The sequence below is a fragment of the Myodes glareolus genome, chromosome 9, assembly GCF_982192425.1.
Source record: "Myodes glareolus chromosome 9, mMyoGla1.1, whole genome shotgun sequence".
Taxonomy (NCBI): domain Eukaryota; kingdom Metazoa; phylum Chordata; class Mammalia; order Rodentia; family Cricetidae; genus Myodes; species Myodes glareolus.
Genome location: NC_142034.1, coordinates 36,277,787 through 36,305,092, shown reverse-complemented (window position 1 = coordinate 36,305,092; position 27,306 = coordinate 36,277,787). Strand labels below are relative to the sequence as shown.

The following is a 27,306-nucleotide window of genomic DNA, read 5'->3' as shown; positions in this document are numbered from 1 at the left end:
ACAAGGATTCATCTTTTAGCTTAATAAGTAGACTACTGACTTCAAAGTCAAATAGTTTCATTAGAAGTTTTACTTCAAATTATATGACAATAGTAACATTATATGACAATATAACATTTGCATTATATAAGTAGCCATTATCAAAACATATTCCCTAACTACTCCTAAATTTTAATAGGAAGATTTAAGATATACAGTTACTTCTGCACACAACTAAGCTACAAGTTCAAATAAACTATTCATTTAAAGCTTACCTTCTTCCTACAGTTTAAAACAAGAGCATTAAGTACAAAGTTCCAATTTACTAAAAGACAATGACATGGCTCAGCAAGTAAAGGTACTTGCCACCAAGCCTAACTTGGTGTGAACCCTAGGACTCAAGCGGTATAAGGCGAGAATGGACTCCCACAAGCTGTCCTCTGACCTCCACATTGTGCCATGGCACTTGTACAGCCTCAGACATACAGAAAATAATAAATGTAATTTGTTTGTTTGTTTTTCAGGACGGTTTTTCTATAGCTTTGGAGCCTGTCCTGGAACTCGCTCTGTAGACCAGGCTGGCCTCGAACTCACTGAGACCCATCTGCCTCTGCTTCCCAAGTGCTGAGATTAAAGGCATGCACCACCACCACCCAGCTATAATTTAAATATTTAAAAAAGACTGTTTAACAGATTTATGAACTGTCTGCAAGCTTAAAACAAAAATCTTTAGAATAGCAAAAATTATAATTCTTTATAAATTTTTACATAAAACTGTGGTTATTTTTAAAAATTAATTTTGGCTAAACCTAAGCTAAGAATACCAAAATGTGGCTTAGAAGTAATCAGGGCCAGCAAGATAGTGCAGTGGGTGAAAGTGCTTGCTGAGTTCAATCCTCAGAACTCATATAAAGCTGGAAAGGAAAACAATTCCACAGCTTTTTTCTGACTTCCACATGTGTGCCATGGCATGTGTGCCCTACACACACACACACACATGTGCGCACACACATAAATATTAAAAAGAGAAAAGCAGTATTAATTTCCAAAGATTTCTCTCACGGCTGAAACTTTTCTCTAAAGAAACTCAACACTAACTTAATGCTTTCTGGAGTCTCTTGTCCCAAATGCTCAGAATTCTCACTAACACAAACAGACCTTCCTAGAGCAAGGAATATCTACACAGTAAGCAACCAAGTAACTATTTCATTGCTAAAGAAATAATAATGCCTAGTAAAACCTAATGAAAAGTCTAAAAAATTTGGGTTGTTTTAGGAAGAATGTCACTTAGAAACAAAGGTATATTGAGCCAAGTTTCTAATATTCTGATGTTGTGAAAATGAAAAGTATGTTCTACATACTGTACTCAGATATGAGAAGTGAAGGGCAGAACCAATCACCTAAGACAGTAATACGTGTCTCTTATCTGACACTAATTATAAGCTCCTTGAATCTCAACACCAACATCGAAATCAGGAAAGAAAGGAGTGGGGAATACAAGTCAAGCTTTAGCAGGCACTTTAGAACTTAACCAGAGCCTAATGGAAAAACGTCTGCTTAATGCATTTAAATAAATGTTTTCTTCCCCTTGTATCTTTAATCCCCAGAGAAAACAAAGTTTCTATTCTGTTTCTAGTACTTTTCCACTACTATTGGTATTAGAGCTCTTAACCAGTGAGACTCGAAAAATTTTACAAATTATTTATAGAATGTAACACAAATGTTCAAATACTAAAATCTGATTAACATATGCTTCCCTGAAAACAGATTATAGTGGTGCCAAAGGATGTCATAGGTTAGGTCATCAAAATAATTATAAATGGGGGGAAAATCAGCATAAAAAGCTGACACAATCAGTACTCAATATTTTCCTCAAAAAAAACGACATCCTTAAATATCTCCATGGTGATCAGCTGATTTTTTAAAAAGGCATCTTTTCCCTTTAATTTTGCAAAACAGCTAAAATGCAACATATGCCAATAAATAAGGAATGACTCAAAAATTAGCATGTTAGAAAATAGTACAGATTTCTTGAAAAAAATCAACATGTCTAGATCAGTATTTCTTTTAATAATTATTTTCCATTCATAACTCATTAAGTCAACAAATATTACTGCCTTAAGCTGTAGCATCAGTCACTTAGAGCAAAACTTGGAAATTTATTTAAAACAACTTAACATGGTGATTGTTATATCTGATATGATCAAAAAAGATAACACTTTGTCGCCCCCAAAAAGGATACTATCACACAGCATACAGCAAATGAAGTCATCACTAATAAGACCAGCCAATACAAAGAAATGAGATAGTTTACAGAGTTTAAAACAAAGACAGAAATGAATTAACTCTCCTCAGCAAGGCTTAGCTGTTTCATGTTTATCAGCTTGGCTAAAAGCTGCCCTTAAGGTTAAAGTCCACTACAATTAACGTCCTCTGATAAAAGCATCCAAAAATGAAATCTGGAACAATGACCCACTTAAGCAGCACGCATTTTGATGGGACTCTACTATAAGGAAACTATTTGGATATGTTGCCAAACTCCAGTATAGAGACCTCGAAAACCACAAAATCAAATATTTTTAAGCCTTGATTCAGAATACTTTTAACTTCAAGTAATCAAAGTTTCATCTCAAAGTTTTTTTCTCAAAGTTTCATCATAATCTACCTTATGGTTTTTTTTTTTAAGACAACAATTGAGAGAGGAAATTGTTTGATTTTTAAGAATAAAAAACAATGGCAGCAATAAAATTCCAAATCTGAGGACACATTAAAAAGACACAGCAATGAAACTGAAACAATCTTGCTTTTTAAAACAGCGAACTACCACCTACCTCTAAAAGAGTCAATCAATCATACCCACTAGAGACTTGACAGGAGGAGCCAGTGAGCTAAGATTTTCCCACCACCAGCTTTAAATCCCTGTTACTTATCACAAAATTTCAAAACAACATTTAAAACTGTAACCAAAAAGTTCTTCCCCAATTCTTTTTCTACCAAAATAAACCAATATGGATTCAACTGTCCATTGTCCTAGTAATAGAATTAAAAAACTCATATACTTGGCTTTGAAATTCAAGGGATGTTTTTGAACAAATGTCTTTCTAGAATATTATACTTAAGCTAATACCAATGAGCACAAATCCTTATCTAAAAATTAGTCTTTCCCAAATTACTTTGCAAAACAGTATCAAGTACTACTGCTGTAAAATAAGCAAAAGTTCAAAATGTGGAATAGACTGGTATATGTTTAATTTTTTTTCATCAATTAAGCTTAAGATGGAAACCCAAATATGTGCTGAAAGCTATGGGACAGAAGAGAAGGTGAAATTTAACCTACGTACTACGAAGCCTAACTGGAGTCTAGACTCTTCAGAACTGTCAAATCATGAAAAGGGAGCAAAGGAGGTTCCCTAAGAAACTGTCACAGTCTAGAAGAGCAAAAAGTGAGAGGGCAAGTAAATATCATGTGGTAACCTAGACGGGATTCTAAAAACAACAGATAAAAAAAAGAGGTAAATATAAAAGACAACCAAGTGAAGCAAACATTTTAATATCATTAACAATATTGATTTGTGAGTTGTGAAAAAAATCCAACATTCTGATTTAGATATTAAGAATAAAGAAAGTTAACTGAGAGATGCATAGGCACACTCTACACTATCCTGCCAACTTTTGTAAATCTAAAATTACCCAAAATAAAATTATTGAAAACAGTTGTAAATGAGACAAAGTAGATAAAGGGACCACTCTCTGTGGCTTTGTTATTAAACATGAAAAAAACAATTCAGAGAATTCTAACCTTTACAAAATAAATGCCTTCCACTAGTCCTACCCCCAGTAAGGAGGGCAATATTACCATAATCACAGATACTTTGGTAACAAGAAGTAGTAGGTGTTGAACCAAACAGAAGGACACTGTCTGTGAAGAACAAGCTAAGCCAAATTAACTAGCAGCTTAGTTACCACCTGCGCCCTTCCTGGTCCTCTCCTCACTGCTACACCTCCACTTGGAGCTCAGGACTGCCTCCTGCAGCTGATGCCAATCCTACTGTCCAGCTGCTCTCTTCTCAGGGGAGCTTAAAAGAAGGGAACCCAGTGCCACAGATGGGAAGAAATGAAAAGGGGGTTAGCTAGAGCACAGAGGCGCACTAATTACCCCAAAAGGGAGGCAGACGGCGTCCCTGGGGCAAAGAAAGGGCAAGACAAATATACTCCATCTGAAAAGACCTTATTCTTTAAGATATGTCTAACTTAAGTAACATTCTTAAGTAAATGACAGGTTAAAAAGAAGCTAAAACATTAAACAAATATCACTGACTTTGTAAATCAAGAGTTCAGGGCTAGCTTACTCTTTGGATCTCTTCCATTTTGATAAAAATGTTTAGTTATTCAATAGCATTCAGCAAAAACTGACAGCAATGAAAATTTGATATTCAAAAATACTTTCATCATATTCACAGATCAGTATCTGCATTAGAGAGAAGACACTGTCATTTTAAAATTATGCTAAAATAAAAGTTGAGAGGAAAAATTTAAACTCTAACCAAGTTTTGCTTGAAAAAACACATCTGATAATCTAAAATCCGAAAGAAAAATAGTTACAGAGTATTTTAACAACATACACTCAAACAGTTGACATTCTACATTAATAGGCTTTTAATTTTCAAAACATTAGTCTCACTGTGCTAAAACTAAATACTATGCATCTAAACTTATCTTTGATTCCAAAAAATGTATTTCACAGAAAGGTTTGTTCAAGGCTGTGCAGAGCAGTACGCACCTGTCATGCCAGCACTGGGGAGGACGGCTCTAAATACAAGTAACACTACAAAACTCAGTCTCAAATAAAAAAGTATGTTCAGATGCTGTGCCAACTTTATCAAGAAGACCAAAACCCATGAGTAGACTTACAATATTTATGTAATATTTTGTGATGCTAGGGTTCAAAGCCAAACACTCTGAGCAACATTATAATTTTAACACTGATTGTGCTTGCTTTAAAATTTCAATTTAACAAGTTTCTAAGCAGTCTATCAACATTTTAACAATGATCCAGGGGTAAAGGTCAACAGTAGAGCACTTGTCTAACATATACACATGGCCCTGGACTCAATATTTAGCACTTAAAAGAAAACAAACAACCGACAAACATTTTAATGAGTTGACTGCATGCATCATTTCAAAGTTTAAAACAACTCTCACCTAGGTCAGTGAAAGAAAAAGGGAAGTTGGTGTGCTTCGCTTTTAGCAGAAGCAAAGAGCATCATCTTGTTAAAAGCACTAAGGATAGTCTGATACATATATAGACACCATATGTAAGCACTTAACAGATATATACTCACATCTTTTTACTATCTGCAACTATATTAAGATAGATGTAGCATGATCTTATTAGCATTGGAAAGAGAAGGCAGGAGGATCCGGAGTTCAAGGCCCTAATAGACTATGTACAACACTATCTCAAAACAAACAAAATAACAAATATATGGTAATACTTAGAACTAAGGACTCAGTTCTTCACTAAGCATCCTGGGAAGGCTAGAATGCTGTGCCATAAAACAACTGCACCACTCTCAACACTGAAGAAAGCACCTACTAAAAACAAAAAGTAATTTAAAAATATAACACATATGTAAGAACATATATGTGGACCTTAGAAAGTATTAATTCAAAATAGAGCTATCTTGAGCCTGGTCTGATGGTACACACCTGTAATCTCAGCAGGAAACAGAAGAGTTCAAGACCAGTCTTGAATACACAGTAAATTCAAAACCAGCCAGGGCTACATGACACCTGGATTATATTTTGTGCAAAATAAAACAGATCTTACAGTTCAAAGCCAGAAACCACAGAGTACTAACTTTCATACAAGAAAGCTTTTTTTCAAATGGCCTAAGAAGCAGCAGAGATGGCTCCTGGGGTAAAAGCACAGCCAGTCTGTGGATTTCCAGCACCCACATAAAAAAACCAGATGTGGCAGGCAGCACTCCTACAGAAAGGTGGGAAGCAGAGACCACAGAACTGGTCAGAAACTAAAGGATAGCTAGCTTGATGTAAGCTTCACAGAAGCAGAAACAACCTGTCTCAACAAGGTGGAGGGAGAAAAGGGACTCCTAGAGTTGTTCTCTGACCTCTGCACACACTGTGGTACACATATATCATATCCACACATCCTCCTCACACACAAAATTTTAAGAACTTAAAAAAAAAATTCAATTTAACTGACAAAAATCTTACCAAGCTAGAACTTGGTTCCCTCAAGTATATCACTCAAAAATTTGCTTACACTGAGTTTAAAGTAAACATAACTTTGGTAATTTAATGAAGGTCTATAGTTTCTTTCTAAAGTACATTTGGCCCTAAAAGTCAAGAAAATAGAAGTAATACTGATGTGCTCACAATAAACTATCTCTGTACAACCTTTCAGATTAATGACCGTTGTCCTATAAAAGTTAAATAAGGTGGCACTTGTCATGTTTAATATAATCTTTGATGAAGCAGTATCTAATAAGAGGCATTTTGCCCCTTAAAAAATACAAACAAGCAAAAAAACAGCATATGGTTCCCTGGGTTAGTAAGTAATCATAAATAATATAAAAATAACAATATACTTTTGAAAAATACACCAGATAAAGTTACATTTCGAGAACCGCCCACAGTGTCTCAGAAAAGAGAACAGGGTAAGACAGACTCAAAGGTAAGTTACACTTGGCTTCAAAAGTATTACATAACTATGAAAAGGCTTCCAGATCTCATTTTTCTTAGGTTAATGAAAATGCTTTCCCTAGGTACAAACTGCCAGGGAGAAATGAGGGAAGGAAGCTGGATGGTGGAAGAAGAAAGTATTTCAAAGCATAAGTCTCCCATAATACACATGGATGATTTATGTAAAATAAAACAATCATGGTGAAATAAAATACTGAAACTGTTCTTACAGTTTCACATTGACAAGGCTGTGCACATACTAACACCGTAATCTGTAATCCCAAAGACATTTTGGGAAAAGTGTACAATGTTGGTAAATCACATTTAAAAATAAACTGCTTTTACCTGATAAGTCATGGTGAATAAGGTCAGCAAAATTGGGATCTTTACCCCACCAAAATATCCACAATTCTCTTCTTCCAGGTCTTTGATCTCGCCGCCAAACACCAAGTACATCTGCCTTAAGGCATCGACTAAAACTACTCAGAATGGGGTCTTCTTCTGTCACCGGAAACAGAACAGGGGCAGAAGGTGGGCCTTGCCATACGTATCTTTTCCACTTAATCCCTGTCAAGTCAGCCTGAAGGAAAGAAAGCATGATTTCTATATCACTGTACATTCATTGAAGTAAAAAAAAAAAAAAACAAAAACCTATAAAGTCCCTGATTTCATTAAAATAGCACTACTTTCAAAGCATTCTTAAGATACTGAAAGACTATGATCAAAACAAACAAAAAACACTATGCAAATAATTCTAATACTTCAACCAGCAAGAACTTAATGAAAAGAACACAGAACAGTTTTAAAATACCACTGAATAGCACATCTATAGTACATACAATATCCCCAAACTTAATAAATGAAGCGATGATGTTAAACGTGTACTTCCATACTGCACACATTAAAGACTATCTTTCCTGTCTGTCCTGTGTTCTTTTCTAACTGGCCAGTCACATTTGTTCTTTGGTGAACAGAAAATTAAAGACCCTCACTCCGAGTCTGTAAGAAGTCACGGCTCTAACGAGACATCTGAACAATTTTCTAAAGAAAAAAAGCCTGTTAGTTCTTCACAAGCACACATCTTTAGGAAAAGAACTACTTCCAAGGAGCTGTCAGATTTGTGCTAATCTATCTTCAAAGAACCAAAGTGCCAAAAATAGACGGAGTTGGGGAAGACAGAAATGTTAAACCTGCTGCACATATTACTACATGGGAAGAGATGCTGATTAATGGACACTGTCAAGAAAACCAGTATATTCTGCGAGGCAGAAGTACGTTAAAGATCCCCATTTACCATCGTGAAAGAAATTCAACAAAGGAAATTCTGCAATTCTTTATTCTAACTTAAATGACAGAAAGCATAAGGTGCCAAAAATGAAACTGCTGATACATGACTGGCAGTTTACGCTTGCCAACTAGTTATACTCCACCCACTTAATTCACCTACCTATGATAGACTTAATATTTCTCATCGCACAGGAAAAAAAATGAAAGAGTCACTCCAACTTAAAATCATTGACAAAGCTCAGCTATCGCTAATTAAGGACTAGATATTTGCAACAGTTGGTACTTTTGAGAAAAGTCTTAAAAACTATTGAATATTACCCAACTGGGGCCAACCTACACAGTAGAACATTCCTACATCCAGCGTCCCCAGACTCTTCAGTTCAATAAAAGGAGCAGCCAGCTCAAAACATTCTTAAAACGTAAGCAAAACAGACAAATATAGAACGTTTAGTGCGAAACCACAGTACCTCCTCCATTAGCCCCTCCACTCTCACAAAAACATAATGTTCTAATAAAAGCAAGACGGCTAAAAATTGTCAAAATGGCAAAATGTTTTCAAAGTTTAAAAAGAAAACATATGAACACTGTTTTTACACAAAGATCTGAAGTCACCCAGGAGGAAACTACCCGTGTTAGTTTAACTTATAAAACGAAGAGGGCTTTAATACATAAGTTTTGAGGGGTCCTGTTTAAAGAGAAGCCCAATTAGCAGGGAAACGCATAAAAGAGAGTGAAGTAGGGGCAGTCACGGAAAAGTGTGAAAAAGGGATACACTGTTCGATATGGGGGGGGGGGGGGGTTAAGCAAGAAACACATAAGAAAATATTACTGTCCGGCCAGATAAGAAACCCAAGTTAAGGACAAGATTACGATGGGGGGGGGGGGGTGTAAAAAGAGTCCAAGACAAGACACAAGAAGGGGAAAGCCAAGACTATTCCAAGCAGAGTCCTGGCCGGTAGGTGAGCGGACGCTGTCTCCCGGGGCGGCTGCAGAGGCTCGCAGGAGGCCGACTCCGGCGGGGCCTAGCCGGGGGACACCGGCATCTGGATGAGCCCCGGACCCCCTCCCCCACGGCCCAAGGGCGCCCGGCGCGGCCCCCTCCCCCACCGCCCGCGGCCCCCGCACTCACCAGGCAGAAGAGGTTACAGTGACAATCTTCCAGGCTGGCCCCGTTCGACACGAAGGAGGAACTCATCGTCCCTCACAGCAGCCGCCGCCGGCGCCACAACCCACCATCCGCCATTACCGCCGCCTCCGACCAGAGAGAGAAACACAGACACCGGGGAGGGCGGGGGGCGGTGGGGAGGAGGCCGCCGGGCCGCCCGCCCTCCCCGCCGCCCCCCGGCGCCGCCGCGGCCCCCGCCGCCCGGAGGCACCCAGCCGCCCGGGGCCGAGGCCGCAGGCGGGAGGGCCGCGCCGCGCTCTGCCGGCCGCCGGGACTGCGGAGCCCGCGGACGCGCGTCCCTCTCCGGAGCGGACGGGAAGGGATGTCTCCCTTCCACCCGAAAAAAAAAAGATTAAAAAAATACAAATAAAAAACAAAAAACAAAATTTCAGTTACACTGATAAATAGTCAGAGCCCGAGTCCGAGCGGGCCGAGCCCTGAAGCCCGGGAGGGTTCTCCCCGGCCCGGGGGCGCCCGCCGAGGGGCGGGAAGGGCGAGGAGTGGCGGAGCAGCCCGGGCCCCCGGCCCGGCAGCAGCGATGTCCTTAAGCCCAGAGTCTCCTCGGCGGCGGAGGTGGTGGCGGCGTCTGAGGGCTCAGTCCATTCTCCGGCTGCGTCCTCGTGTTGTCCCTGGGCCAAGCCTGCCTAACGTCTGCTCTCCTGCCGCCTCACCGCCTGGACGCCGTAGTCTCCCCCATTTTGTGGGCCCAGCGGGCGGTGTTTTTCCCCCTTTAATCCGAATTCACGGGTTTTCCCTTCGCTTTAATGGCGGCCACAGGGACCAGCTCGCCCTCTCTGCTCGCCCATTGGCCGCTGCGGGGTCACGTGGGCCCGGGCTCCGTGGGGAGGGGGAGAGAGAAGGCAGTGAGGGAGGACAGGGAAGCTTTCCGAGCCCCGGGGACGGGGCAGCCTGCTGGTGGCTACTAAGATGGCGCCATCTGCTGGATGCCCCGGTTAAGATGACCGGGGCTTGGCCCTAGCTTTCTCCTGGCTGGAGAATGTGCAGTACAGAAAGGTTCACTTCAAAATCGACGAGAATTACTTGGAAATCAGTTCAAATTCTTTGGAAGAGAAAGTTGGCAATAATAACAACAACAACAACAAAAAAATTTCCAATGCATCCTCATTTATTCCGTAAGGCCTCCGGGCAGAGAGCAAAACTCTTGCTGGATGGAGATCAGCTTCAACTGCTCTTTTTAAGAGTTATAATAATGAGGTAAAAAGGAAACAATATAGCCTTGTGTTTAATAAACTGGGACTAAAGTTCTGCTGTACGGGATTCGAAGCTAGAGCAGGTCTTTTACCTTCTTGTGACTCAGTTTCCTCATCTGTTAAATGAAATAAACTTCATATTTGCTACATGATGCATTAATGCAACCTGAGCTCCCACCCCGTGGCTGGCACAGATAACAAGCGCTGTAAAGACATACACTATTATATTGCCATCATTACTTTATATGGTTATTTTGAGGAGCAAGTGAATTCTAAGAGTGAGAAACATGAGAATTGGGACTTTGCTTACAGCTGTCCATTGCCTTAAAACATTCCTAGCACACAGTAGGCACTGATATTTGAAAACGTACAAACAAATGATAACATGAACTATATATGTTAGTTCCCTTCCCAATCATTCTGGTCTACATTTTAGTGTAAGAATTCAAAATTTTTTTCCTTGAGAGCTTTAAAAGGATTATAGGACGGAAGGAGAGAGGGAGAGTAAGAGAAAGAACTGTTTAAAACTTAATGACACACGCGGCATGATAGGGCACGCCTTTAATCCCAGCCTTGGGAAGGCAGAGGCAGGGGATCTTTGAGTTTGAAGCCATCCTGGCCTATAGATCAAGCTTTAAGATTACATAGTGAGACCCTGTCTCAAGAAGAAAAGAGACAACAGGAACTACCACAATTTTATCGTAATTATCTCTGTAAAATAGTGGATTCTTCAAGATTACTTTTTGAGGCACAGAATGAATTTTTCACCAGGCCGTGGTGGAGCACGCCTTTAATCCCAGCACTTGGAAGGCAGAGGCAAGTGGATCTCTGTGAGTTCGAGGCCAACCTGGTCTGCAGCGCAAGTTCTAGGACAGGCTCCAAAGCTACAAGAAACCCTGTTTCGAAAACAAAAGAAAGAGGAGAAAGAGGAGCAAGAAACGGGAGGGGGGAGAAAGGAAGAAAAGAAAGAAAGAAAGAAGGAAAAGTATTCTTCATTCATCTATTTGTCCATCTACACTACGCTGATTAAGAGCTGAGATCCTGAAGCCAAAAACTTGCAGAAAATGTTATGTCACTTGCCAGTTGACCTTAGATCAAATTTGACCTTAAATCAAATTAGTTTATCATAAATCAGGGATAATAAAAGTAGTTTTCTCTTAAAATGCTTGATGAAGTAATGTTGGTCATAAGTGCTTGTCCCAGTGCATCCTTAATTACATTAGTGCTAACCATTAATATAATTCTAAAATCCTGGCTGAGTAGTGGCACACATCTGCCATCTCTGTATTTGGGAGGCTGAGACAGGAAGGCTAAGAGTTCAAGACCAGCCTGGGGTAGGGACAAGACTTCTCCTCAAACAAAAAGAAAAGAAGAAGAATTTTTTGAGTATTCGCCGGTTCCTCAGGATTTCTAGGGAGGCAATAAAAGGCATATTTCCTACAGAACAGGATAAAAGGCGGTGACCTGAATAAGACCCGCATCAGCTGTGACACACTGAGAGCCCTGGAGGGGGAGGATCCAAGTTGAGAGGGCGTCATCAAGTAGGCAGCATTTGAAATCAGATTGGAAGGATAAAATGAATTCTTATAAAGCTCTTTGAAGCAGTTAAATCTTATTAAACCCAATTCAGATCCAAAGGCCACATATCAAAGTCAATTATACAACCAGGACTAATTCAATCCAGGAGCTCAAATCAACTAAGGTCGGCCTCCTTTACAACTGAGTGCCAGCGCCAGGAGTCACGGGTCCCCAGATCCAGTGAGGTGAAAGCTCCTCCACTCTCATCCTCTGAGAGAGAAGAATCCTCAGACCCCTGTTCTGGTGCTCTTCCCAGTGTGAAGTGTCCTCTCCTATTCCTCTTCTAAAGTAGATCCATCCTCCTTAGTTTTCCCCTCTCCCCTTCTCTGATACGCACACACATCCCTAATATACCTTAAGAATTCGGTGGCAGGGAGAATCTGCCTGAAATCCACTACGTAGGAAGTCACTTTTGATTGAACTTTCATTTGAATGTCAGTCTTCTCCAAAAGAAAGGAGAATCTATGACAAGAAAGAAATCCCAAGAAGGAAAGCACTCTGAGGATCCTAGGGAGAGGCCTGGGGGAGGGGGCACAGAGGTGAAGGCAGAGGGGCCCTGAGAGAAAGAGTGAAAAGACCCAGAAGAAGACTAAGACCCCAGCAGAGAAAGGAATGGAAACCTGGGGAGGAAGGGAGAAGATGAGGCCAGCGTCAGTTTCAGAGAGCATCTTGGGAACCACCTACAGTGTGTTAAGATGACATTTTGTATGAGTTGAAGAGAAACAAAAATAGAAATTTTAGGAAATAGTGATGTGTCAATGTAGGTTCATCAATTGCTTTAAAAAGAAAAAGAGATATAATGACATGTATACTCAAGAGATTGAGGCAGGAGAATCATGAGCAAGCTTCTTGGCCTACATAGTAAGACCCCCATCTTAAACAAAAAAAAAATGTAGAAAAGTATAATGATTAAAAAACTATGTATTGCCTAAAAAGGTCTATAACACATTTAATCACCTTTTTACATACATATCCTTTCATATAGTTTTTTTCTATAGTTGAGATCACACTTTATATTATAAAGTTTACATAGCACATAGTGTGTGTGTGTGTGTGTGTGTGTGTGTGTGTGTGAATAAGATGGAGAAAACACAATCTTGCTAGATACGCCAGCTGTACAGTTGGACCAAACAGAGCAAAAACTATTCTTTCTAGCCTCGCGACTGGGATTTCCTCATCTACAGAGTCAGTGTGCAGCCCCGCACCAGATGTGAGAGTCGCTGCTATGATTATAAGTGGGGCTCCACGGCAAACAGTGGCAGACAGTAATCCAGAGCAGAATTTCAAGGTGACTTTGAGAGATAGCCTTGGGTCACTAACTACTGGCTCTCTTCTCTTTGAAATACTGATCCAGCCAGTGATCTTTACATTTAAAAACATTCTTTAGCTCCTTTGGGCTCTCAGGAATTCCATTCTGTATGGAATGGTGGAGGCTCTGGCTTATGAACTCCTTACTTGATGATACAGAGAAGTTCAGGAAAGAGCAAAGCCTGACCTTAGAATTAACCCTCTACCCCTGATTCTGGAAAAAATAGAAAAAAATTTTTAAAAGTCAAGTCTAGAGCAGAACTAACAAATAGAAATGAAACAGAGTCAAATAAATCCTATAATTTCAATTATTGCTTGTTAGACATATTAAAAAAAAACTTTGGCCAATATATCAGAAACTATACCATTTTATATGCAGTTCATTTAAAATCTACTCATATAGGCATTCCTTTTATTTATTTTTTATTTTTTGCCAAACCTTCCAAAATGTATGTTTGTTTGTTTTTCTTAAAGCACACTTCAATTCGGTATAGTCCCATGTCAAGGGTCCTATAGGTAAACGTGACTAATGTCTCCTGTGTTGGTTAATACAAGGTTAGAATCAAATGCTGAGAGTGAAGGAACCAATTAAGCTATAGAGTGAGTGGTCTTCAGCCTAGAGACAGTATTGATTTTTCTTAAGGTCATGCTAATGCTTTAATGTTGTGCTTAACTCAATAGAAAAACAGACTAAGAAGTTACACAGCATTTTAGTCAGCGAATGTGCACACGTCCTCACTTCACTGAGTATAAAAGGTGTAGGGCAAAGCAAAGCAAATCAGCAAGTTGAGAAAATAAGGAAACACTGTCTTTCCATGCATGAAATAACCTAAATTGCTACTTTTCTTGATAATGTAACATCTACTCTCAACCTCAAGTTTTCTATCAAATGTTTCATTTTGCCAGGCGGTGGTGGCACACACCTTTGATTCCAGCCTGCACTCAAGAGGCAGAGACAGGTGGATCTCTGTGAGTCTGAGGCCTACCTGTCTACAGAGTGAGTTCCAGGACAGCCAAGGCTGTTATACACAGAAACCCTGTCGGGGGTGGGGTGGGGGTTGGGGTCATTTTAAACTGAACTTTGAAATCAGTTCCTCCTCTTTCCATTACTTGAAATTAGGCTTGCAAACCTTTATGAGGAAAGCTGACATCTCTTTCCTGGTCTTTATTCCAGCCAGTCACCTGAGCCTTCTGGATCTCCTGTTCTCACAGAGGGATGAAGAGACTGGATTAAAGTACCACTGGCCTTAACGCCTAACATGTGACAGGTAATATATACCAGACAGGTTTCCTTGTATCTTCGCTCCAATCTTCTGAAGTATATATTTTCCCACTTTTTTAGATTGAAATGTTGAGATCTAGAAACAGCTTCCCTGCAGCCAAACCGCCCGTAAAGCAAACTAAGAGGCCTAATATATCACAAGGGCTCCAGAGAAACTTCTTGAAGGGACAGTTGAAATTAAATCTTGAAGGATGAGTTGAGTTGAGCCAGGAAAAGACTGGTGGGGGAGGGGAAACTCGCAGAAGAAGAAGAAGGAAAAGGGGGCCTCAGCAGTTTAGCTGAAGAAATCCCAGGTCCTAATCATAAAGAGTTTGGATTTTTTTTTTCCAGAAGAGAAAGACTAAACATGAGTGTGACAAGTGAAGATTTGTTTTTAGAAACAAGACACCGGGGGACTTGTTGGGGGCATGGTGGCAATTCAGACAGGAAGTGGAGAGGCCTGACCCAAGTAAGAGGAGCTTGTCTACAAACACCCTTTCTGTTTCCCATTTATTTCCACTGTCAAGGCATCAGCGAGGAACCTGGGGAAGGTTTTCTACCAAAGGAAATCAGTTTGACAAACTGCTGAACACGTTTTTCTTACTTGAGGTGACTTTTTTTTTTCCTGAGTCGCTAAAGCTAAAAGAGAAGACAAGTGTAATTCTTTGAACCTTTCCTCATGAAAAAAAAAAAATCTGGGTAGACTTTGGTCTCACAGGATAATTATTCCTGCCCAGATACAGACTAGTTTGCAATTTCTTTATTCTCTTCCCTCAAGGAAAGTCCAAAGAAGTTCAAAACGTACGAGAGCCAAGAAAAGTTTCTTCTCCTATCTCCTGGTCTCACTGCAGTCTAGATGGCAGCGAATGGGAGCATAGATGCAGAGACCTATTACAAACCCTTCCAACCACTGCTTCCGACATTCACTTGCTTAACATGCACTGGTGTTTACTGGTGTCTGCGCTAAGTGCTGCGATGAGGCCGTATCCAGCAGCGAATCAGAAGTAGGCCTGCTCTTAAAATGCTCATTATGTCTCCTACAATAAACAGCTCTATAATTGTGTCTCCAAATGGTTTAAATGGCCAGAGATCAAGCATAATGGTGCTTAAAGAAGGGGGGGGGGGGCTACCCTAGGTCCCGAGGAAGAAAGAGCTAGAAGAGGACTTTGTGTTTAAAGGGCTTCTTAGCTAATAAGGCTTGGTCATGCTCTGTCTTTCAAGGATGAAGACTTTAGGTAGTGTTTCTCCAGCTGGAGTTTGAAGACAACATTCTGAAGAACGCTGTTGGGAATTTTATTGAGAAGGGGGATCTTGGGGGAGCTGATAACCTGCCGGTTTAGTCTCCCATCTGCATCCTCCTTTGCTCTGTTCTGGACTGACTGGTCCTCGCAAACAACCCATAGCAGGCTCCCTTACTAATTAATTTCCCTGTGGTTTGATTTTGCATCAAGGGTGATGGATGAAGGGCCGTGAGAAGACCACATCTTTTGATTCTTCTCCTTGGGCTTCAGGCGGTTTGCCCAGCACTGGCTCATCTATCTGCCGGGGAAAAGCCCCCCTGGTGTGGTGGTACCTGCCTGCCTGTGATCTTGCCACCTGGAAGGTGGCAGTGGGAGGGTCAGGAGTGTGTCATCTTCTGCTACACAGCCAGTTTAAGGCCAGCCTGATCCACATGAGACTCTCTCAAAGAACAGGAAAGCTCCTTCTGCGGAGCCTGCTAGGCTGTCTTGGCTCCTAAGTTTGGGTCTCTCAGTTATTTGTCGCTGTATAGAAGCGTCATGGACACATCCCCGCGTAGCTATTCTCTCACATAGCTCCTGAGAGTTTAGTAGGAAGGGTGAGTGACTTAGCCAGGTGGCTCTGGCTCACGTTCTCTCATGAGGTTACCAGGATGTTAGTTAGCGCTGGAGTAGGGTTAAAGAATTCACTTCCAAGTTCGCGTCTCCAGCCACTGGCAGCAAGGGTTCCTGGCCAGTTGTTTCTGCCAGGTGGAATTTTCTTTGGACTGTGCACATCAGGAAAGCTACTTCTCCAACAGGGAGTAACCCAAGATGGGGGGGGGCGGGGATGGAAGAGATTCATATGGAAGTCACAGTCTTTCACACCCTCTTCTCAGAAATGACATACCACCACTTCTGCCGCGAGCTGTTGGTCACACAGACCAACTGTAATATAGTGAAGGAGGGAGCCACCCAAGGGTATGAATATCAGGAGGCTGGGATAACTGGAGCGAACTGTCTCAGAAACTCACTGCTATCTTGGAGATCAGCTACCAGGCCCACCTTCTGGTCCCAAGTGATTCATGTCTGTTTCACATGTAAAATGTATACTCTCCCCCTGCCAAGTCAGCAGAAATATCATCTCATTATAGCATTAACTTGAAGTCCAGCATCTCAACGTCTAAGTTAAATTCAAGCATAGCTGAGGCTCCTTGGATGCCGTTCCTTAAGGACAACTCTTTTAAGAACGGTTCCTGTCTACCTGTGAGACAAGGAGACAGCTAAGCCACTGAACCAAGAGCAACACTAACGGCCATACACATTCCTGCTCCCAAAGTAGGAAAACGGCTGGTCACCGTGGTGCACGTCTGTAATACCAGCACTTAGGAGGTCCAGACTGGAGGAGAACAGCCCCAGTTGCATAGAGAGTTCAAGGTCAGCATAGGCTGTATGAGAGCCTGCCTCAAACAAAGATTAAAAACTGAGAAAAGGATTTGTACTGTCTAATATTGCCCTCAAAACTATTGTCCAAATTCCAAATTCCCGCCTGGATGTAAGGATTTTGCTACAACAGAGGAGACCACTAGCAGAAAAAACAGTATGCTCCATATTTCTATCTAAAAAGTGACTTTGGAACTTGGTAAAGTTTCAAATAACAATTATGAATTATTTTGCATAATTTCTAAGACATGGGAATCTAAGACTTGGATTGATCAAGGGGTCCTGGATCAGAATTTCTCACAAGATTGCAGCAGACATAGCCAGATCACACAATGTATTCATATAGTCAAAGGTCACAGGGTAACCTCTAATATGTAGTTATTTATTACGTATCAATAATTTTGTTCCTATGTCATCTGGGATACAGTTATCTCAAGGTTCGATTGGGGGTAAGACTCTTCCTACCAAAAACAAAAGTATGTCCACACCTGGTATGTTCCTGCTGGGGGCTTTGGTTTTCGCGTTCTGAATCTTCCTCCTTTTTCACCTCCCTTCCTCCTTCCAGTCCTGAGAGTGGTGTTTCCCTCATGCCACATCTCTGGAGTGTTCCATCGTTCTACTCCGTTTAAGTTGTACTCTGTGGGTTGTTGTTTTTAATGCATTTAGAATTGTGAGTGTGTGTGATAATGAAGTCCTTGCCATAAATGTTGCTCTCTCTTCTGGATCCTCACTAACCCAAACAAGTCTTATTGGGCTGAACAGGTGTCCTTACTGAAGAACTCTTCGGGACTCTTAACATGCTGATGTGTGTTCTGACTCTCCCAGAGGACCCGAGAGCACGCTGTAGTCTCCAACTCTTTTGTTTTTGTGTTTTGCTTTTCCATGCATCATAGCTAGCCGGAAAAGGATGAACATGAAACATCACAACTTAGTTTGACTGAAACAATGAACTTGTGGCAGAAACTAATAATACATATATGTACATGTATACATATATACATTCATACACACACATACGTAAAACAAAAACAGTGGTAGGAACAGAGTCATACAGGCCAATGTATTTGACGACCCTGGTCCTAAGGTCTTGGGAATCAATGAAGGTTACCCTCTGCTAGGTGAAAAATTACAATTGCTAACCTAAATTAATTGTAACAATAAACTTTATTTTTTCAACTGTAACCAGGGTTACTTTACACAACTAGCAAAACAGAGAAAAGACAATATGTTCTCAACTTTTTGTTTTTTATTACCTTTACATTTGGTTCAACAGATTAGAAGAAACAAGACCCAAGCTTCAGGAGCCCCATAGTATTTGGCTTGCGTTTTCAATACGGCAGAAGAAATTTCTTAAAATAGGAAGACCCTCAGGGGAAAAAATAAAATGTTTTAACATACCCCTCTAAAGAAGCATTCTTAAATAGGTTAAAAGAGAGAAGACTTCTTTTGGTCAGAATTGGTGATAATAAAAGGAATACAGAAGTCCAACTCAGGGTAATAATGAAATTATAATTAGAAAAAGAACAAACATCATTTTGGAAAAGCCATTAAATGATTGCATGAAAGGATTGGAGGTGTAGCTAGGTGGCAGAGTATATACTTAGTAGCCAAGAAATCCTGAGTTCAGTACCTAGCAGGAAGGGAGGGAGGGGCAGAGGGAGAGAGAAGGAAGGGGGAGGGGGGGAGCTGAGCATGGTGGCTTATGCCTTTAATCCTAGCACTCAGGAGGCTAAAGCAGCAAGATTGTAGCAAGATTGAGGCCAGTCAGGCTACATAGTTCTAGGTTGGCCCAAGCTACAGAGTGAGAAAGAACGGAAGGAAAAGAGCAGAAAAAAGAAAGAAAAAGAAAAGTAGCATGCATATTAATCTTCTATACTCTAAAATAAAATACCTTAAAAATTTGTGTTTCAAACAATTTTATCTCTCATAGTTTCTTTGGCCGAATAACTCCAGTTAGAGTTCCAGCTATGACATGGCCATCTGAAGTCTTGATTTCTGGCTAGCAGAGCCTCTTCCCATGGGGCTCACTCACATGCATGTCAGGTTGATTTTGGCAGCTAACAGAAGGCCTTCTTCTCTCTTCACATGGTCTCTATGGAGGAGGCCCTGGTTCCCCTAGCATCTGGCTTTCACAAAGAGGCCTTGGCAGAACCTATGATAGACCTTATTATCTAACCTCAAAAGTCCAACGCTGTCATAATCCGTCACTCCAGTGAGCCTTGATTTAATATCCTCCCACATGACAGGATTGGTCTAGACTAACTCAGCAGCTCACAACCACATCATGACTTTCGTGTGTGTGTGTGTGTGTGTGTGTGTGTTCCTTTGCTTATATTCCTTTCAACCAAGTTCCTTGGAAAATAGTTCTATCTTGAGTAGTTAAACCAAAGTTTGCTACACTTAAAACATCATATTAGCTGGTGCTACTTTAGGGCATGTTGTTGGTCAGCAAGATGGCTCCGTCAGTGGATAAGAGCACATGTCAATGTGTGATGCTTAGTTTTAATTGTCAAATTGTTCTAATCCAGATCACCTGGGAAGAGAGTGAGGGATTGTGTGGACCAGGTTGGCCTGTGAGCATGTATATGGGAGATTATCTCGATTATATTAATTAAAGCAAGAAGACCTTCCCACTGTTCATAGCGTCATTTCTTAGGCAGGGGGTCTTGAAATAAGCTAAGAACTAACAGGGATGCATTAATTCATTCCTCTCTGCTTCCTGAATATGGTGGATACAGTGTATCCCGTTGTTCCATCTTGATGTCATGACTTCTCAAAGATAGATTGTAAAGTAGAACTGTAACATAAACCTTTTCTCCCCTAAGCCAAATTTGTCTGGCTACTTGATTGTAACAACAGGCAATGAAACTAAGTCAAAAATTATTACCAGGAGTGGGGTCGTTACTACAATTGTGTGGCTTTCGAGCCTTTGGAACTATTTTGTGGGAGGAATAGGAAAGAGTTTGAAACTCTGGGCTTGAAAATCTACTGAATGTTGGAAGTATAGCTCAATGGGTTATTCTAGTGGGAACTTAGACGACAGTAATGCTGAAAGAAATGTGAACAGTAGAGGTCTGGCTCATGAGATTTCAGCAAGGAACATGGACTTTGTTGGAAACAGGGCTAGGGCCATTCACTTTTTTTTTCTTTTTGAGACAGGGTCTCATTATGTGGTCTTGGCTGGCCTGGAACTCAATAGCAAATCAGGCTGGCTTCGGGCTCCCAGAACTGCCTCTAGTTCCCAAGCACTGGAATTAAAGACATTCATGATATTTTTTGGCCAAGAATCTGTCTGCATGCTTCCTGTTTCTTTTTCTTTCGAGACAGGGTTTCTCTGTAGATTTCGAGCCTGTCCTGGAGCTAGCTCTTGTAGACCAGGCTAGTCTCGAATTTACAGAGATCCACCTGCCTCTGCCTCCTGACGGCTGGGATTAAAGGCATGCGCCACCACAGCCCGGCTGCTTCCTGCTTCTTAAACAGAATGGGGTTAAGTTTGAAGGCGACGGACTGTAACCTGGAACTGTGAACTAAAATGAACCTTTCTTCCTCTAAGTTGCTGTTGTCAAGGTGATTTATCACAGCAACAGGAAATGAAACTCAGATGCTGCAGAAGCCCAACGACCTGAGTTCAATACCAGGATCCACATTTAAAAAGCTTGATGTGGTGAGCACCTGTAAGCCCCATAATCCTCTATCAAGACGGAAGGCAGAAACATGAGAATACCCAAGGCTCACAGGCCAGCAAGCTTGGAGTACACAATACAGTAGAAATAACGAGGGAGACCCTGCCTTGACTAGGTAGAAGGAGAGAACTAATTCTCAAAGGCTATCCTCTTACCTACACACACACACACACACACACACACTACATACATACACACTTACACACACGCACACTGGATTAGTTTCCTTTCTGCCACTGAGATAGAACACCGTGTGCAAGGCAAGTGAGTTAATTCTTAGCACTGAAAATCCTGTTTGTTTTCAGTTTTGAAGATAGTTAGTACACATTACTATTGTACTGTACACCACTAATAAAGATTAGTATTGGCTTATTTTCTTTTTTTTTGAAGCCCAAATGATGGACCAACACCTACATGAATATGGTGGAATGTCATGCAGCTACCAAAACTGACAAGAATGTGGTTTGTGTCCATGTGTGGCTACGCGTACACAGAATAATGGAGATGAAAATAAGAGACCAAGCTAATGAGATGGTTCAGGGGGTAAGAGAGCTTGTCACTAAATCCGATAACCAAGAGTTTGATCCCAGGGAGCCAAACAGGAGAGAATCAACTCCAGCAAGCTGCCCTCTGACTTCCACATGCATTGCTGTCGAGTGTGCCCCCCAATAAATAATTTGTCATTTAAAAAGCTGCAAACTGGTGTGTTGAGTATGACGTGTCCTGTGGGCTATGACCCCCGAACCTCTCATAAAATGCTTTCCGGAGATAGTCCCTTATATAGGAAAAAAATGTCCTGCGATAGAAGGCAGATAAATGCTGATATATACTTACTAAATGTAGAAACTAAGGCTAAAACCGAACCTAATATTTCTGATGGAAGTCCATTACATTAGTGCCCTCAACTTGACTCCATTCCAGTGGACCTCACCTCCTGGCACATAAGGAATCCCCTTGCTTTGAATCAGGGCCACCTTTTTTTTTGTTTGTTTTTTAGAAATAGAATAGGCCACATATGGTGGCACAAACCTGCAGTCTCAGAGCCTGGGAGGCTGAGAAGGATCATGAGTTCAAGGTCAGCCCGGGCTGTATAACTAGACACTTGCTCAATAAAAACAATACAGTATGGCTACAGAGATATCACGCCTGGTCACGGACTAAGCCTCAGGGAGGCCTAGAAGCTCCTACTTTTGTGCTTTTCAGAGCCCCCAACCATCCTTTGAGTTCCATCAAGTACAGAGAGAGGCCCTGGGACTGCAAGGTGATAGGACAAGGTCTAGCCTTGGCAGTCACGCCAGCTTTGCCTAGTTTTCCAGACATCTCTAATAAGAGTCCAAAACATGAATGAAACCATCTGAATACTGCCATGTAAGAAATCCAAGTGAGACCTACAGGACTGTAGACCCATGGATCAACCCATATAACCATGAGGAATTAAAACAAATTTAAGGCACCATGTTTTAGAGCGGTTCTCATTAAGTAGAGCAAGGCAACCAAATTTCTTCTCATGTTAGAAATATTAAACATTCTCATTGGTTTGAAATCCTATTAGGCAATATTAAAACAAGAATACCAGAATTCTACCTTAATTGTAGAATTCTACCTTAAGCCGCTGGTATCGCCTGTCCCACCATAGTCTTGCCCCTCTTTCTTATCTCCTGATTTCACTCCCTCCTCTGAGGGAAAACTAGAAACTGGAGTCAGTGACATAGGAAACAAAGAAGGCTGAACTCCAAGAGAACAAAGGGTCACCCACTGAATCAGGCTATGCCTTCACAGAGTGCCTACTCCGCACCTGAGACCAGGCCTGTGTCTAGATGCCAAGCCTGTCATGGCAGAGAGAGAGGAAGAGAGACACAGAGAGAGGCAGATACAGAGAGAGACAGAGACAGAGAGACAGCAGAAAAAAAATCCACTCAATGACCTTGTAAGAATTATCTTATTTAACCCTCACCACATCTGAAAGGTTGGTACTTTTCTTCCCATAATACCCATGGAAAAAGTAAACACTATAGGCGCGGGGTAACTTGTTCAAGGCCATGCTGTAACTACTTACTACTATAGGGGTGGGGGGAGGGCATTACCTGCCCAAAGTAAGAAGAGAGGATTTCGAAGTGTGGCACATTATGAAGTCACATCGCTTCGGTTGTTTTTTAGGTTAAGTGAAAAACAAAGTTGAATGAAAGCCCTGTGCCGTTAGGGGCACCCAAGGAAACAGAGCCCAGCGTCAGTCTTTCTTGTGGCTAGACTATGGAACAGGTGGGAGGAAGCCCTCTCCACACTTGCACAGAGAAGTGGCTACACACCAGAAGTGGTTAGTGAAGAGAGGCAGTGAAAAGCTTCTCAGGTGCGTGTGAGGCCCCCCTGTCCTCATGATCCTTGGGAGACAGAGAAGGGACCTAAGGTGGCTGTGCATCCTGGCGGCGGGGGTGAGGGTGGGGTGGAGGGGAAATGGGGGCTGCCACCGTCACTGCTTTCCAAGCGGACCGCCAAATTAAGAGTGCCTGGAGAAATGTGTGTTGCACAAACATCAGATCTTTGACAGAAAATTCTGTCTGTTCCACCCCCATATTCTCCATTCAAGTTCCCAGAAGTTTGCAATTATGCTTAAAAGAGGTTTCCAGACAAGGCTTACTCAGCGCTGGTTGTCAGTAGGATGAGATTATTTTGTTTTGTATTTTCTATTCCTTTAAACTTGGCTGACCAATGCCAGCCTAACCCATGCTGGTGCATAAAGGCCAGCCGTGAGGCACAGACCTGTTTCCATTCTGCTCTGTGTGTGTGTTGCGTGTTGTACGTGTTCATGGACGTGCATTTCTTCCTCTCCCCAGATTCAAAGTCCCCTGAGCCAACTTGCTATATGTGCCTCACTTTATTTTGTTACTACTACCCTTCTCCCTACTTTATTTTCTTTTAGCCTTTTGGTCTTTGGCCTGTTGCCCCATTTTCTGGTGTCCTATCCCGTCCACTTGGTTTCTTATTTTGTCTTTACTAAGACATGTCATAATAAGTCCTTAGTTCTTTAACTACAGAATTCCACCAGGGAGGCATAGAATGTTTGAGCCCTGTGTGTAGGGGAGAAATTATCTAGAAAAGGAGTGGCAAAGCCAGAAACGGTGGCACATTCCTAGAATTACTCTGCTTTTCTTCTTTCTTTCTTTCTTTCTTTCTTTCTTTCTTTCTTTCTTTCTTTCTTTCTTTCTTTCTTTCTTTCTTTTTGAGACAAGGTTTCATTGTCATTTTAGAGCCTGTCCTGGAACTAGCTCTTGTAGACCAGGCTGGCCTCGAACTCACAGAGCTCCGCCTGCCTCTGCTTCCTGAGTGCTGAGACTAAAGGCGTGCGCCACCACCACTGCCCAGCTTCTTGTTGGGCTCTTTGTTGTTGCTGTGTTGGTTTGGTTTGGTTTTTGGTTTTTTTTTTTTTTTTTTTTGAGACAGGGTTTCTCTGTAGCTTTTGGACCCTCTCCTGGCATTTGCTCTGTAGACCAGGCTGACCTCGAACTCAAAGAGATACGGTTGTCTATGCCTCCTGAGTGCTAGGATCAAAGGTGTGTGCCACAACCCCACAGCTGGATTACTCTTTTAAAAACATTATTTATATATTTTCATGTGTATGGATGTTTTGCCTACATGTTATGTTTGTGGACCATGTGTGTGTCTAGTGCCTATGGAAGCCAGAAGAAGGCTTAGGATCCCCTGAAACTGAAGTTAAAGATGACTGTTAGCTACCATGTGAATGCTGGGAAGTGAATCCCTGCTCTCTGGAAGAGTAGCCCATGATTGTAACCACGGAGACCAGGGTTACTTTTAAACTCCACTTAGTGGCAGACACTACCAGCCACATTTCCCCCTGCCTGCCTCTGTACCCTCTCTTTCTAGCTCCAGGACATCTGGGAGATTATATATAATCTCTAGACTTTGAAGTGACTCACATCTGTAATCCCAGCACTTGGGAGGAAGCAAGTTCAGGAGTTCAACGCTAGCCTGTTCTATATCATACCCTATTCTACTTCTTCTGAACAAAACAAAACAAACAACAAAGAAAAATCCAGGCGTGGTGCTGCATACCTGTAAATCCTAGCTCTTGGGAGGCAAAGTCAGGAAGACGAAGAATTTAGGGAGGATCAGGATTTCAGGGGCAGCCTCAGTTACGCAGTAAATTTGAGGCCAACCTGGGCTACGTGAGACATTGTCCAAAAAAAGAGAAAGATTCTTGGTTACAACTTTGGAAAACCATTTGGCAGTATCTACTAAAACTGAACATATGCATATACTTTTTACCCAAGAATTCTACTCCAAGATTCAGACCCAACCAAAATGCACACATATGTTCATCAAAAGACATGCACAAGAATGTTCACAGCAAGAGTTAGCATAAAACTAGTTAAAAACTAGAAACAGCCCAAACGTCCAAAAGCAGTTGAATGGATAAAGAGTAATCTATTCTGACATTGAAATATACAACGAGGTTGGGGAAACTATTGCTGTGTACAACATGGTTGAATCTTACAAATGCAATAATAAATAAATTCAGAGTACTTAAGTTATCGAATGAAATTCCAAACCAGGCAAAAATGAACTTTTAGTACTCAGAAAAGGGGTTATTACGTGAAGAAGAATAGCCAGGTCGGGCCATGGAAGGACTGGGTTCATGTCATATGGTGTTCTCTTTCTCTACTTCCCCGCCCCTCAGCAAACTCCCCTTCCTTCCCTTTCCCCCTCCCCCCGCCCCCCAGCTCAAGATAGGGTTTCTCTGTGTGGCTGTCCTAGAACTGAATTTGTAGGCCAGGTTGGCCTTGAACTCAGAGATCTGTCTGCCTCTGCCTCCCAAGTGCTGGGGATTAAAGACCTGTGCCACCACTGCTTGGCCAGCATTCCCTTCCTTGATCCAGGGACTGACTGAAAAGTGTGAGGACTCGGGGAAAATTCCTCCGGCTGTAGTGTTGTGGTTGGTGTGCATTCATACATATGGCATGCATGAAAAAGCAAACGACAGAGAGAAATACTTACCTGCTTTCTCCTCAAATTGTAGTAGAGGACATTTGAGCTTAGTGTTTGGCTAAATGAATTTTCTTGTGTTCTCTTTGTCATTCGGAGAAGCTTAGGCAACCAGTTCTGAGTCCTACGCTCCAATCATTTCCTGCCCCTCTCTGCAAGTAGAAATTACAGTGTTGGGAGGGCATTGCTGGCCAGTGAACAGTTCACAGCTCACATAACACACATCTCCGCCTCTTGGTTCCAGGTGGAACTAAAGATGTCACCTTGGGCCTACTTTTAAGGATTCAGGTGTCCTAGCATGAGTAACCAGTTGGCAGGATGAGGGTTCAGAAGAAACAGAAAAAAGTCAAGGGTCGAAGCTAGAATAAGCAATCAAGAAGATTATCTTAGTGAAATGCCTAATCACACTGAGCTGGTAGGGCAGTGGGGCCTTGGTGTGTAACATCAGGATGCAAGCAGACACCTGCAGAACAGAAAAAGTGATTGGATAGAAAATGAGGTTTGGAAATTAGGAGTCACCTGTTTTGTTTTTTTTTTGTTTTTTTTTTTTGTTTTTTTTACAGATTCTATAGTGTAGAGCATGTTTTAGCCTCTGTTAGTTAGGAGGGAGCTGGTAAAGGGCCAAGCCATCATGAAGGGAGAAAAGCTTATTCTTGACAGGCTCAGTGGTGCGCACCTTTAGTCCCAGAACTCGGGAGGCAGAGGCAGGCAGATTCAGGGCCAGCCTCATCTACAGAATGGGTTCCAGGACAGCTAGGACTACACAAAGAAACCCTGTCTTGGAAAACAAAACAAAACAAAAAGTCTATACTCCTTCTACTACTCAATGATCTCTTTTCCATTCACTGTTTTGGTGACATCCTCCACTCACATCGCAACTCCAAGTTCACCTTCCAGTTACTAAGATTTTGGTGCCTGGAAGTTCTTGCAGCTCCTATGGGTGGGTACCCATCATTGTCTTAGGTGAGAAGTACTACGTACACTGTAGCCTACGAAAGCCCTTCCCAACCCTTGACAAATCAGCTTTGTGCCCCTCCACCAGACTCCCAGTGTGGGGATTCTGCACAAGAGGAGTGAGAGCAGCTAGAGAGGCAACCACATCTGAGCTCACGATGACTGCTTTGCTCCTGGATGCCCCGTACTCACACTCTGATGCTCTCCCCGCTCCATTCTGTTTCGGCTCTTATTGCAATTGGCAAAAGCACATGAGTTGGCTTGTGACTCTCATGGGGAGAATCAGTAATGTTCTCCACACTTGGGATTCCTCCAACCATGGCCCTTTCTCTCCTCAGCTTCCTTGTTTGACCATCTGGATTGGTTCTTTGCAGCCCTCCTGGACGGTAAGACGTCCTGGCCTGGTCCCTCTAGGATACTACCCTACTTAGCCATCGTGGTCCGATTTTATTCTATCAGAAGAGAGTAATCAAAGTTCTCTTCATATCTACATTCTACGCTGTTTGCCTGGTGATTT

General features: G+C 41.9%; 1 protein-coding gene across 1 annotated transcript in view; it reads right to left on the bottom strand.

The window, feature by feature from the left end:
• Positions 1-9,288, bottom strand: part of Med13 (mediator complex subunit 13) — a 92,270-nt gene extending 82,982 nt beyond the window's left edge. Inside the window, exons 1-2 of the mRNA XM_048446762.3 lie at positions 9,101-9,288; positions 7,030-7,264 (exon numbers count right to left, since the gene is read on the bottom strand). Coding sequence (XP_048302719.1) covers positions 7,030-7,264; positions 9,101-9,166 — 301 coding nt within the window. The 5' untranslated portion in view covers positions 9,167-9,288. The remainder of the gene's footprint in view (positions 1-7,029; positions 7,265-9,100) is intronic.
• Positions 9,289-27,306: the final 18,018 nt, after the last annotated feature.